The sequence below is a fragment of the Phoxinus phoxinus genome, assembly GCF_949152265.1.
Source record: "Phoxinus phoxinus genome assembly, chromosome: 3".
Taxonomy (NCBI): Eukaryota; Metazoa; Chordata; class Actinopteri; order Cypriniformes; family Leuciscidae; genus Phoxinus; species Phoxinus phoxinus.
Window position 1 is genome coordinate 6600688 of NC_136878.1, and position 15079 is coordinate 6615766.

The 15079-nt window shown below is 36.8% G+C and overlaps 1 protein-coding gene across 2 annotated transcripts in view; it reads right to left on the bottom strand.

Annotated features, from left to right (window-relative positions):
- The window catches only part of sh2b3 (SH2B adaptor protein 3), a 46874-nt gene that overhangs the window by 2625 nt on the left and 29170 nt on the right, over positions 1-15079 (bottom strand). The window contains exons 3-7 of one of the 2 annotated variants that reach the window (XM_079608620.1): positions 10681-10785; positions 8578-8672; positions 5795-5880; positions 5129-5343; positions 4214-4385 (exon numbers count right to left, since the gene is read on the bottom strand). In XM_079608620.1, the coding sequence (XP_079464746.1) occupies positions 4214-4385; positions 5129-5343; positions 5795-5880; positions 8578-8672; positions 10681-10785 (673 nt within the window). Of the gene's footprint in view, positions 1-4201; positions 4386-5128; positions 5344-5794; positions 5881-8577; positions 8673-10680; positions 10786-15079 lie in introns of both variants that reach the window. The other variant, XM_079608619.1, reaches the window with a different exon arrangement.

A 15079-nucleotide genomic window follows, 5' to 3' on the forward strand; every position in this document is an offset into this window, starting at 1 on the left:
TATTACTGTTTATTACACTTTCAAAGTTTTTGAACGATAAAGTAATACTTTTATTTAGCAAGGATGCATTAAATTGATCACAAGTGACAGTAAAGACAATTCATAATTGTACAAAATATTTCTATTTCAAATAAAATATATACTTTTGAACTTTCTATTCAATTCATCAAAGAATCCTGAACAAACGTACATCAGTTTCCACAAAAATATAAAAGCACAGCACACTGTTTTGAATATTGTTTTCATATTTTAATAAGTGTTTAAGCATAATAATAAATGTGAAATCAGATTATTAGAATGATTTCTGAAGGATCATGTGACACTAAAGATTGTAATGAGTAATGATGCTGAAAATTCAGCTTTGCATCACAGGAAAAAACACACTGTCAATCTATTTGTTGTAAATGTGAAGACGCTGCCCTCTATGGGATACAGGGAGCATTGTATGGTTATTGAGGACATATTTAAGATGTAAAATACTGTAATAAAGTAGTAAAAAATGTTTTATCAAAAAATAAATAAAAATGTAGCCTTAGTGAACATAAGAGGCTTTGTTAAAAAATATAAAAACAAATCTTACCTAGCTCAAACTTTTTGAATGGTAGAGTACACTACAGTTATGCACATAAATAGATTGACTAGTTTTGACTTTTCTTTTATAGCATTTTATTTCTTTGATTTAATAATATTTCCTCAATAATTATTCCTCAATGCTCCCTGTATCCCATAGAGGGCATCATCTTCACATTTACAACATCTGCGCCCTCTGCGAGTAATATAACAGTAAGAGTGTGTGAGCTTGACGTGTATTGATTGAAGTACGAGCACAAAATAGAGCATGTTAGTAAATGTGTGTGATAAAACATGGTATTAGGCTTTGTGTATATGTGTGTGTTTGAGCTTGACCACATTATTACAGCTTGTGAGGGTGGGACAGCAGGAAACAGAGACTTGAGGGCAGGTTAGTCTGTAGTCGTGATGATATGCATAAAAGTGTATGGATGCGTGTGTGTGTGTGTTTGAGAGAGTGCATGTTTCCTTGTCAGGCCTCAGAACTACTAAAACCCATCTAAACCACAAAGCACAAGAGAGAAGCGCTCCTGCCGAGCTCTGAGTGTGCGACAGACGGAGACAAAAAAGATATTGTATGCATGTTTTCAGCTGCCCGAACATTATATATTGTATTTTAACCTTTATTACTTTGTATGATCACATAAACTAGCCAAAGATTTTTTAAACATTTTTATTATGCTATTTAATGTGGTTTACACACATTACATTACAATATATATTACATTACACATAAGCCCAAAATTAATTCTGGCCAATCACCAAATATGTGAAAAAATTGGCTTTGGTGAATAAATCAAACATGTTTACTTGCCAGTTGGCCAATAACAATACAATCAGATGGTTTACATCAAACTATAAAAATGACTCAGAAGTGATTCAAATCAAGTTGTCTACTAAGAAAACATCTGTTGCACTTTATTGTATGTGCAAAAGGACGCTTAAGTGTTTTTTCCCCCTCCTGAACACCACGTGGCGGCACTTATGTTATATTGCTTGCATTAAGCATTAATGCATTATTAACTGCATTAATCCTGTGCTTTCTTCCTCCATGTTTCACAATGCTCATGATTAACAATTAATCCTCGGTATTCACATGAACTGACGTTTCACACTGTAGATTCCTAAACCCTGGGTTAATGTCCTTATTTGTATATTTGCGGTGTCATTGTTATTGATTGGAGGAGAGACGTGTGCGACCTGTTTATATAAAAGCTCTAATAGTGCACGTCTTTATATTATACACTGCGGACTGTAGTGGTGCAATGAATCACTAAACCCCCGCTTCGGATCATAGTACAGTTTTTGAGTCACGGATTGGATCATTTTTCGGATCAGCAAAAAAAAAAAAAAGGGGGGGGGGGGGGCAATGTAACTTTGCTTTTCATTTATTAAAGTACTCTTTAAGTACATCAATACCACAGCCATTTTTTTATAATTAAACATTATAGATAAAAGTCAGTAATAAAATAAGAACATATACATAAATTACAAGCATAGATATATACAATATAACAAAGTTACAAATAAAGCTAAAACAGTAATATTCAGGTACAGAAATGTAATCAGTAAATTGTCAAATAACACTATAGTGTTCACTGTATAAATTAAATATAGACTAATCTTTGTTAAAGATGTGTTTTGCTGTTTAATTAACATTAAATGACAGACTTTAAGACATGACTGTCACTTTAAGACATAATGAACGGATCAATATACTGTGACACATCTGATTTCTTTCTCAACTATTTACATTCACTTAAGACATAATCGACTGCGTAAACAAAAATACTTGCTGAGACGGGTATTTGAACAATTTTGTGTGTGTGTGTGTGTGTGTGTGTGTGTGTCCGTTCAAGCGCAAGGAGACGTGAAAGAGGAATCAATTCGGTGTTCTTTGTCACCTCTTCTTGCGCTTGAATGGTTTAAAATCTCTTGAATGTGCAAATTCTCAAGAAAAAAAACACATACAAATGATAAAACTTTCACTCTATGATGGTTCAACTCGACAATTAATCCGCGACTCGCATGCGTGCCGAACCGCGGGACCTCGTCCGTACGGATCAACTGCGATCTGTTGCCCTAGCAGACTGTGCTAATGGACTATACAGATAAGAATGAAACTGTCTCTTCTTTACACCAATTGACATGTTTTACGTCGCCATTTAAAGGTGCCATGTGTAAAAATTGAGGTAAAAATATCCAAAAAATGAGCTACACGCATCAAAAGAATGAGAAGAAATAAGGGCAATGATGTCATTAAAAAAATGTCAAGTTATAGTGCTGCAGAGATATCAACCTTAATTAGCATTAGCATTACTAGCCACGGCCCGACAGGTGTCGTAATACCAGTTTCGGCCATGGGAGGCGGTATGCGGGGCACATAACCACCAGCCAACCTGCAATACACGAATAACTCGCACGGCTTGTGGGCGTACTTGAACCTGATGTCAATCGTGTGGAAAGTACCATAGACAGTAGGAAAGTACAGCCCACTACTTCATTTCAATTAAGGGAAGAGAGCGGAAGGATGGCTGAAGCCTTTGGCAAGAGACCCCTACAACCACCGCGCTCTGATCAAGCACAAATCAGATCAGATAAGAAAAGGACCGCTCGTCACGGTCCGGGCTCGAAAGCGCGGGGGACGGCGAGCGAACTGCAGCGCATAACCCTGTTACAACGTTCAGCACCCATTCTGACACGCCCGGGATCGCTCCCCATGCTTTCGCACGCATAGCTAGGGGCAGAATGGTCTCCGTGTTCTGACCGCCGCACTGCGCGGGTTGGAGAAACTGAAACGGAGGTATCAGCGCGGCGCGCGCGCCCTCGTTGTCTGAAGAGTGCTGCTCGCTGACGACAGCAGCCGCTGTTTCACATTCAATGACTCGGTCGCTAAGGACGGAGAACAATTTGTGGCGCGAACAGGTCATGTGTAGCCTACTGTATCTTTCAACAGTGTTCGTGTTTTTTTTTTACTATAGTAGAGATGATCGGTTCACGTGCGCTGTCTGATGTTTACTGCATCACTCGACATGGAGAGGTTGGGTAAAGTAATAATTACAAGAGCTTCACGGTTATCAGATACAAGCATTCAACGGCCCTGTAGTGTATATATATATATAAATATAGGTTATTTGTGGTTGTGCACGTGATATCAGGAAGCAATGTAATAACGTTACCTGTAATACACACATGATGGCGATGCGCAAATCGAGTGTGTGTGTGTCACAAATCATTATTGTTTCTTCAACTTATTAAAATATCTTACTTTACTGCAACTATCTGTTTCTGCTTCTTTATCATATTTATAGTGTGTGATTTATAAAATACCATATCCTACATCACATATTTTGATATGTGAGGTATACTGCCCCCATCTGGTATGGAATGTGGAGTATGACTTGATTTTTTTTGCCAGACAATTACACATGGCACCTTTAAATGTTTCTGTGTGTTTCTGTGACGGTGCAAAGCACGTGAATATGAGGCATGCGATTGGTTGTCGGTTGTTAAGCATCTAGCAATAACATTCTAACACTGCATCGTTTCACACTGCACAGCTCAGGAGCAGGGTTTCATAACAGCGGCTAAAAAGCTGTGCTATACTGTATATATTTCCGTGTGTAAATACCTCTAGTCTCACCTGTGTGAGTGGGGTTTACCCGCACATAATTGGCCAACACAACGTCACAAGCGGCGCCACATTCCAGTGGGATCGGACAGTTGCGGAAGTGATTCAGCATGTCCATGACGGTTGGGAAACGCAGGTGCTGCACACGACACTGACCCCGTTCGGTTAAAGACAGACGTAAGTGCTGCAAAGAAGGAAAAACAGTGGAAAACGCATTATAAATACTGGAAAAAAAATTGCAACAGTAATATTTATGTGAATAGTGATAAAATAGAAAATGTTATTTTAATAATTTTAAAATGCTTACATTAAAATAATGTATTTATATTTAAGTAAATATAATTGTTTTAATTAATAAAATATGACATTTTAATGCATTTAAATTTAAGTAAATATAATTATTTTAATTAATAAAATATGAAATGCATTTAAATAAAAAGAAAGTTATTTTAAATGTTTATTCATTTTATTTGTAAAATGTCTAATAATAATAAAACAGAGATATAAAAAAATGGAAATGAAAGATTAAGTTGAGGACTGCATTGTGGGATACAGTTTTATAAATTCAATTGAAAATATAAAATAAAAAAATCTGGCTTTTTTGAGTGTGTGTGTGTGTGTGTGTGTGTGTGTGTTTCACAAAAAAGAAAAATGTACATTGTACATTAATAATCCGTACATTGTCTAATGCTTTTAAAACGCTCAGAAATACATTATACTGACTCAATATCAAAAAATAATTATTTGCTTCCAGTAGTAGCCTAAACATGATGCCTTTAAAATAAGCACAAAAAAAATCTGAAATACAATACATAAAATAATATTACATTTAAACACAAAATTGAGCAATACCCATTTGGTCACTGATATACTGAACATCCCTAATGAAAATAATATTCATGATAATGACGATGTTGAGTTCATTACCTTTGCTCTGCCCTGGTAGTTAAACGTGAGGACATAGTCTCCTCTCCGTGTCTCGCTCTGTCTCACCAGGAAGTTCCCATGACCGCTGACCCCGGCATGCTGTACAAGGTAGGCAGCCCGCACACGTGATATGGGCCCGTGGAACCATGGGTAAGAGGACAGGAAGTGATCCGTTTTATTGAAGGCGTGCTCTGAGAGTCCAAATCCCAGAGAGCCTGTGGAGGCACACGAGACAGTGTTTACAGACATCTGAATATGACTCTCGTCTGATTTTATACCTAAAGCAAACGGTCGATTATCATGCAAAAGAGTTTCGTCTCAAATGTTAGTTTATAAAAAGGAATGACAAATGTGCTGCAGTGGAAATCTATGCAGCGAATGTAACTGTGACACTGTTTCAACTGCATAACTAAAACATATGAACAATAAAGAATCAAAATTGAGAGTTTTGCTCCCGTTCACACCAGGTATTAAGATCCGTTTTGATCGAGTTGACAACAAATGCTTTTGAAGCTGTGTGGAGTACTTGCATTAATATAAATAAGAGAGAAAAACAGAAGACAGGAAGAGAGAATGTGTGTGTGTGTGTGTGTGTGTGTGTCTGTGTGTGTGTGTGTGTGTGTGTGTGTGTGTGTGTGTGTGTGTGTGTGTGTGTGTGTGACTCACCCTGGCCGCTGGGCTCTGTGCTCCCTCTGCGAACTGCATTCAGCGAGTCACTAACAGGAAACGCTTCTCCATCCACACTATCTGACCTGGAATCACACACACACACTCTCATAAACATCTATGAACTTCTTTTATTGCATGATGAAGAGGTCCCACTGTGTCACACAGTCAATCACATCACATCACATCACATCACATCACATCACATCACATATGCTAAGGTATGTCCACATTGTTTGATGACTAAAAAAGCGAAACTTTCTATAACAAACACGTGGTGACATGCATGTTTTTTTGTTTCGTTTTTTTTGCGATCCATAAGAGGCCCTAAAACATATGCCCTAAAACTACACTTTGTCGCTCATATTAAATGTGCTAAAATATAAAGTTATTTGCATTTTTAATTCAATTTGGTGTAAAAAATGGTCAAATAATCAACAAAATAAAATAAAATATATATAGGGCTTCCTTTTGCGGCCAACACAGCCTCAGTTTGTCTTGGGAATGACCGATACAAGTCCTTCACAGTGGCCAGAAGGATTCTAACCCATTCCTCTTCCAGAACAGCGGTCAGTCACGTTTTCTGACTCTCTCCTCCAGAATACCCCAAAGTGGCTCAAATATCTTCAGATCTGGTGACTGCAGGCCTTGTGAGATGTTCAACTTCACTTTCATGTTCATCAAACCATTCTGTCACAAGTCTTGCTGTGTGTGTTGGTGCATTATCATGCTGATACACGGCTCCACCTTCAGGGTACAATGTTTAAAACATTAGGTGCACATGGTCCTTCAGAATGGCTCGGTAGTCCATCAGGCACAGTCGGGAATGTCATGATATTACAGCTCAAACATCACTGATCAACCGTCGTGTTTCACTCTGGGCATCAACAGTCCGGGTGTTCAGACTCCTTGGGGATTCTCCACACCGTAACTCTCACGGAAAGACAGTGAATGTGGATACATCAGAGAACAATACATGTTTCACATTGTCCACAGTCCATTTACACTGTTGCACCAATGAAACCGACATTTGGCATTGGCACGAGTGACCAAAGGTTTGGCTATAGCATCCCGACCATTAATATGGACTCTATGGAGTTGGGCAGCTGTGGTTTTTTGGATACACTCCGGGTTAGTACCTGGACATCCCTTTCAGACAGGACAGCTTCCCCTTGCGTCGACAGTTGTGGAGTCCTATGTGGAGATACGACATTACGGATACCAGAGCTCTCGATACACCACTGTTGCTGGTCACAGATGAGCCATCGAGACGAGCACCAACACTTTGTTCTCTTATGAACTCTGGTATATCTCCCATTATGTTGTGAACTGCAATGTCCAGCTATGCTATTGCTCTGATGTTAATCCTCACACTCATATACTCTCACTGATGGAAAGTATAATCAGTGATGATTGGCCACCAGGCCGCGTATATATAGACATGAAACCTTCAACACTATACCGGCCAGTGTTTCAATTTCATTGTCCAGCCCGTGTGTGTGTGTATATGTATATATAATATTTATTTATTTAAACTATATAGGATTTATTATTTTAATTCTCTCACCCTCTCTCCATCTATCTATCATGAAAAACTGGGAGAATTTGTGAAAATAAATACATAAATCAAAATAATCAAATAAGAATGCAATGAATCCAGCGAGAAGCTGGGTAGAGAGGAGAACAGATGCTATAAGACAGAAAAACAGACGTCGCTTTGAAATCTACAGGGACGAAGTGAAGGAAAGAACAGAGGAAGAGAGCAGAAGCAAGACTCGGGCAGGGGCGTTTGGGGAAGTTGCGGGAGAGAGCAGCACAAAAGCTTTTGGTTCGAGTCAGGAAATGTGTCTTGTAATTCTTGGACAAGCAAAAAAAAAAAAAAGGGTAAAGGTAAAAAAAAAAAAAAAAAAAAAAGTTAAGAAAAATAAAACAAGGCAAAGAAACCGAGAGAGAAGGGGGCATGGAGAGAAAGGAGGCCATGAGATGTGCTGAGTCGAGTTCTTGAGATTCTTAGTAATCAGAATAACAGGAAGACCTCACTCTCTCGCTCTTCCTAAAACTCACATTGATATATTCACACAGGCCTGAGTTCTCAGTACCCTCACACCAATAAAAGGAAATGAAACATTCGTGTGCACACACACAAACACACCTTCTATGACAGACATACACACAGATGGTATACACGGACATGTCTGCAAGTAAACAAACAGTCTGATCTCTATAATAAGATTTTTTAAACTACTACAATGCATGAGAAACCAAACTCTGTGGATTTCTTTCGTACTAAGTTGAGTCTAAGATAGAGCTGTTTGTTACCCTTTGTGTGTGTGTGTGTGTGTGAGTGTGTTTCACTGGTAAACCCTATGTTATAGGGACAAAATGTCCCCATAAAGAAGGCAAAATCCTTGAGCTTGTGGGGTATTTTATTGGTCCCCATGAGGGAAAGCAGCTTATAAATCATACTAAGTATGTTTTTTGAAAATGTAAAAATGTAGATGGGGTTTCTGTTATGGTTAGGTTTAGGGAATAGAATATATAGTTTTTACAATATTAAAATCATTACGCCTATGGAATGTCCCCATAAAACATGAAAACCTAATGTGTGTGTGTGTGTGTGTGTGTGCGTGTGTGTGTGTGCGTGTGCGTGTGTGTGTGTGTGTGTGTGTGTGAGAGAGAGGAAGTGAGTGGGTTTTCTCAGTAGGGGAATATCAGGAACTTTTGCAGATGTCTGGAATCTTCAGAAGTAAGTTTAGTTCAGATGTAGAAAGCACAGCTCTCACCTGCTGGTGATACATTCTCTGAGCTCTGTGGTCCAAGAGCTCACCTGCTGCTCATTATCGGCCTCAAATATAAAGCTTCGTGGATGGCCATTAACCTGAGCAGAGAGAGAGAGAGAGAACAGAGAGAACACAAGAAGATAAAAGATTTAGAACTGAACTTGGCTGATCATTTTGTGATTGTCAGCATCAGTTAATGAACCGTAGTTGAGTTGTGTCAGTTTCAAGACAGCTTTGCCAAAAAATAATGGCATGTCCTGTTTTACGATATTTTTGAATTGAATTTGAAGTGAGATTTGAAAAAATAACTAATTTCCTACAATAAAAATAAAATGTAATAAATTGTAATACATTTATATATGTGACGAGCTTGACACCATTTTCTACATTTATTAAATTACTATTTATTTATATTTTGATTTTGATTTAGTTTAATATTTATAAGACAGCTTTATATATCTATATATGTGACCCTGGACCACAAAACCAGTCTTATGGGTATTTTTTAATAAAATTCTTTTTTTATTTTTTAAAAATTAAGATTTATAACTCCGAAAGCTGAAGAAATGAGCTGATAAATTAATTGTTATGATAGGAAAATATTTGGTCGAGATACAACTACTTTAAAAAAATTTAAACATTGAGAAAATAGTCTTTAAAGTTGCGCATTTATGTTCGCGATTGTGCTGCTTTCACAAAAATAAATGTTTTATATATTTATGGTAGTAAATTTACAAAATATCTTCATGGATCATGATCTTTACTTAATATCCTAAGGATTTTTGGCATTAAAAGAAAAATCAATTATTTTGACCCATACAATGTTTTGTTGGCTATTACCACAAATATACCCGTGCGACATGTGACTGGTTTTGTGATCCAGGGTCACAAATATACATATATAAACATAAATATAAAAAATAAATAAAAAGATAATTAAATAAATATAATTTAATAACTGGTAGAAAATGGTGACAAGCTAGTCGCATATATAAATAAATCAATATAAATTCACCATTTTAATTACTTTTATTTAAATATATAACAACTACTATTTCCACGTATCTCTCAATTGACATGAGGCCATAACAACTGCATGCATAGTAATTGTAAAGAGTGTTTGAATAGTTTTAGATAGATAATAGCATGTCACACCACAGAGCGCTGCCATCAAATACTCATCTGCTTTATATCGGCTGTCAGACACCTTGCTCTCTAGATATCAGCACAGACCAAAGGAAAACCCCTTTTGGTCGACCACTAATCATGACGACTTCAGCAAAAAGCAAAAAAATCTAAATCAAAGACTGAGCTTTCCTTTCCAGCTCTGAATCGATGAGACTCACAAGAAGTAGCATTAATCTGAGACGGATTAAAACGGTATAAACTTTCATGTGCTGGATGCTTTTTCATTTGGAACAATAAATAAAACTTGGATTCACAAACAGACATTTTGGTTTGTGAAAATACTGTAATACTGTATATTACTGTGACAATACTGTATGTGCATGTTTATAAAACCGTTCTAAAATCAGATATATTGTATCTACCAAGTTACCACACATTTTCAAATATCAAATACAGTGGGCTTTAAAAATCCGAGACCAGTAGTGAAAATTTTCAAATGTATTTTTTTTTATTGTAAAACATAATGACCATGTTCTCCATCATGATTTGATTTGTTCAAAGAAGCATCCTGAGCTTCAAAGAAAGATAATCTGGCCGTCTGTACAAAAAGTCACCTGATCAATGACATTTGATTAGTCACCTAGAAATACTGCATAATCTGAAATATTTCATATTCACTCATAATAAGGTTTCAGTGTTTTAAAAAACAAGTCCTATAAACTTATGGATTTCACCAAATTTCAATGTGGTGTTAAACTTTTGGACCCCACTGTATATATTCCATAATTACATATGAATTTAATCAATTTAAATGAAACATTTTTGCATGCAATATTTACTAAAATTTGCACTAAAAACATTTTGAAAACAGGACGTGCACTATGAAGATCAGGCCAAAGAGGATCATCTTAAAATGGCCTAATACCAATGTCAATACATCATTTTTTTTCAAATGAATCAGTGTGTGTCTTTGTTCACCTTTAAGACAAATGTGTTCATATTGTCTGGCATCTCTAGGCGATTACAGCGTCGAATCTCTTTGATGTCCGAACAGTGTACGCTAAGCTTTGGCGATCTGTAGTCCTGAAACACAAACAAAGCAACAAAACGTCTTTATATATAACAATTACATCATGTCTTTAGAAACATTTACAAGTTCCAAAATCTCCTTTACGGTTTATATTGTGCCTGTATAATGTATTTATACTTTTAAATGCATATTTCAATGTTGTACAGTAGCTTGGATTGATCACTTCTGCTTACATTACTCTCATTTGTAAGTTTCTCATTAAAATGTCTGCTATATGAATAAAAGTAAATGTAAGATTTTATTTTACACCGAGCAATAAACAGTGATTTGGACTCTCATACTGAAACAAAACCCAACAAGTTTCTTTACAGGTCAATAAAACATAATAATATACCACTCAAATAGTCAGACAAATAATAACTCTGTAATTGATGATAAAACGTTCATTTCTAGTGCATGACACACTTCATGAATGTCGTCCAGTGTGGGTTTGAGCAGAGAGGGAAACGAGAGGGGGACGATTTTCTTGTTCTACTGGGATTAGCTAAGAATGTTCATCTGGAAATTAAGAGAGAATAGAGCCACGACCCGTGATCTGAAACCTTCGACCTACGCCTACACACACACATATACAGTACACACACACACACACACACACACACACACACACACACACACACACACACACACACACACACACACACACACACACACACACACACACACACACACACACACACACACACACACACACACACACACACACACACACACACACACACACACACACACACACACACACACACACACACACACAAAATCTCCTTGGGAAAAAAATGAGAGCGGATTCCGGGAAGTTGTGAGATCTGCAAATGAATCCGGACGCTCTGAGCTGCAGGAATTCCCAGCATGCATCCCGTCAGTTCTGACACATCAGACTTAGAATTTTAGAAATGAAGAAGCTCTTTCTCTCTCATACAAAATCTGTCATTTTGAGTGAGTCAGGCTAAATCACGGCTTAAAATAGCTTCACACGCTCTGGCTTGTGCCAAAGTAACGGTGCCGTAATACTACAAGCCTTCCTCTTTGAATGGCAGTCAACCCTCACACAGAGAGGAGAGGAGAGGAGAGGAGAGGAGAGGAGAGGAGAGGAGAGGAGAGGAGAGGAGAGGAGAGGAGAGGAGAGGAGAGGAGAGGAGAGGAGAGGAGAGGAGAGGAGAGGAGAGGAGAGGAGAGGAGAGGAGAAAACACCACCGACTCATTCACATCCACATGCACATATGCACACTTCTGCTCTAATTCCAGGAGAACAAGAACTTATTGAAGTATTAAACACCACACACACAGACAGTAAAGCAGATGACTCGTTTCTCTTCTCCAATTTTGTTCGCCGAGGCAAATGCATGAAAGCTGCTAAATTTACGGAGCAGATTTCCACAGAAGCAATTCTAAAATATATTTAATACTCAAGAAGACGGTTTCCGAGAATTAGGGTTGAGGTTGTGGAAGTTCACGAACCACAGACCAATCAGCTTCTCCGTCAACTAAGATTTACTATAAATTTCTGGATGTTAATGTCTTAAATTGTCGACAACAATGTTTCTTGCTCAATTTCAGGTTCTCCATTATCACTGAACATTGACACATTGTACAATAACTGGTTTCCAGTTTGTATGTTATGCTGCGTATACACGTTTATGAAAACTACACTGTAAAAAAAGTGAAATTTATGTTAAAACACTGGCAGCAGACACTGACAACCACTAAAACCCGGTGGCGATGAGACTTACACCGTACTTCACCGTACATACCGTAGTAAGGAAACAATATTTTACCATTAGTCACAATCATTTTTTTACAGTGTACTATACATATGGCTACAAACAAACAATGATTTAAACTAGTAGTATACAGTTGTAAACAAAAGATTAGTGACATTATTTTGAATTATATTATTTAATATAATTAAATAATTATATTATTTACATTATCATTTAAACTAGTATTCATATGGTTATGAAGTAAACAAAATATAAACTTAAACTAGTATGCATACTGCTACGTACAAAAGATGATTAAAACTAGTATACATAAAAAAATTAAACTGCAAACACAAAAAAACGATTAAAACGAATATACATATGATTGCAAAGAAAAGATGAATGAATATCGTTTAAACTAGTTTATCGTTTAAACATACCAACAAAAGATGATTAAAACTAGTATAGGCCACTAGTAGTATACGTTTAAAAAAAACTAGTATGCATATGATTACAAACAAAAGATGGTTCAAATTAGTATAAATACTGTTATGAACAAAAGAGGATTAAAACTAATACCATACGCTTATGAACAAAACATGATTTACACTAGACACTATGTACACTAAGTATACATACTATACAAGCAAAAGATGCAGTAAGTCCTAAACCAGAAGCATCATGAGTTAGCTTTAGCGTACAGATCAAAAATGATTTAAATATAATCAACTAATCATATTTATAGAGAAAATCATTTTATTTCAAGCGCACATGGAACATATAGTGGCTGGAGCAAATGTGATGCACATCAAAACAGCCAAATGAAAGTTTTAATCTCATTCATTCAAATACCTTCATTGTTTTTGTGCCAGAAAAATATGCATAGCTATCATTGCAATCATATATTAAAAAAGATATTGTCTAGTAGCTATACTGTTTGTTAGTAGCTTGTGGAGTATATAAATTTATTTTTTTACAAGGGTAGCTTGACTACTTTTAAGCTATGAGTAACTTTTAAGCAAGCTACACTTTCAAACTAGCTTCCCAAACCCTGTTGTGAAATGACTTCAGGAACTGCTCTCTAGTCTAAACTAAATACTGCAGAGTGTGACAAATCATGACGGCTCTTAAACCAAAGAAATTCTCATTAGCTCGGTTTCTATGACCATATTTGGCCCCTGTTTCTGTTTGTCAGAGGCTGGGATATTCACCCTCGCTCTACACAATACAAACATTTAGCTGTTTATCTGTTTTCTGACACAACTAGTGCATTTCCTGCGACTCCAGACAACTTGAGTTTCAATGTAGGCAGTCCATGTGGAGACGCATGAGATGGCCACATCACAGTCTATTTATTATTCACTTGATCCATTTAAACTCTTGTTTTTGTATATTGTGTAAGGATCTCATGGCTCATCCTCACATAAAAAAAAAATTATTTCAAGTCACATATGTTCTCTGGCATTACCGCATTAAACACTGTTTAATTGTGACGTGTTTGTGCATGAGTGCAATTTAAAATGCCACAACAAACAGCCATGCCATTCATCTGAATAACTCCACTTCCTAATTGTTACTTTTGCTTTTAGTCACATTCTCAGAACAACCTTTCAAAATGAGTCACATAATGAAATTAGAAATAACAAATCGCAAATGAATCCAGAAACAACATGTCGCTGACAACACAAAATAGCCTAATGACACTATGAATCAATTCATATTTAACAAACTGACGCTGTTGTATGAGAAGCTGAACTGAGCTGGACGATGACAATATTTTGCAGAACTGCTTTATAGATGAAATTAAGCAATTTAATAATTGATGATCTTTAGAGCGGAACTGAAATCAACACTGAACACTGCATCATTTTTCTGTTATCACTGTAAAGCTGCTTTGAAACAATCTGTGTTGTATAAAGTGCTATATAAATAAAGGTGACTTGACATTAGGAAGAGATCTCCGTGATGTTCTGCTGTGATGGCCTTTCAGCAATTCAGAGGCCGCCCACCCAATGAGGAAACAAGTCAGACAAAAACATTGTATGCAAAGCTACTTCAATTAATCTCTGTTATATTTAACAATTTTATATACGTTTAATAAAAATTTTAATAATACAATATTACAATATAAACTTTCCGATGAAGGAGTGCAGCAACAGCTCTGACAAGTTTATCTCTATCCACCATAGTGTTGTCAAAAGTAAAGACTTCGGTTCCAAGTCGGTACTTAAATAAAAAAAAATGTGACTAAACCAGCATTTCCTCACTAGCATTGTGAGCACTGTTGAACGGATTCTTAAACACCTCTGATTGACCGTTGCGTTCACGAGCTCAACACATATGTCTGTGATTGGCTACAATAGGGGCTTTCGCACCGGAGGAACCTTTTCACAGTTCCCAGAACAATTGGCAGAAGTAGCCGTTTTTTCGCAGGAACTAGGAACGATTTTAGTTCTAGGAACTCCTTTTGGAGGAAGTAATTTAGCTTCAGAGTAGGGTCTTAACCTAGCCTGGTTCAACCAGACTCTCGTACATTTCATTTGTACAGAGAGTCTAGCCTCTCTCCATTGACAAGCGTTATCTTCCT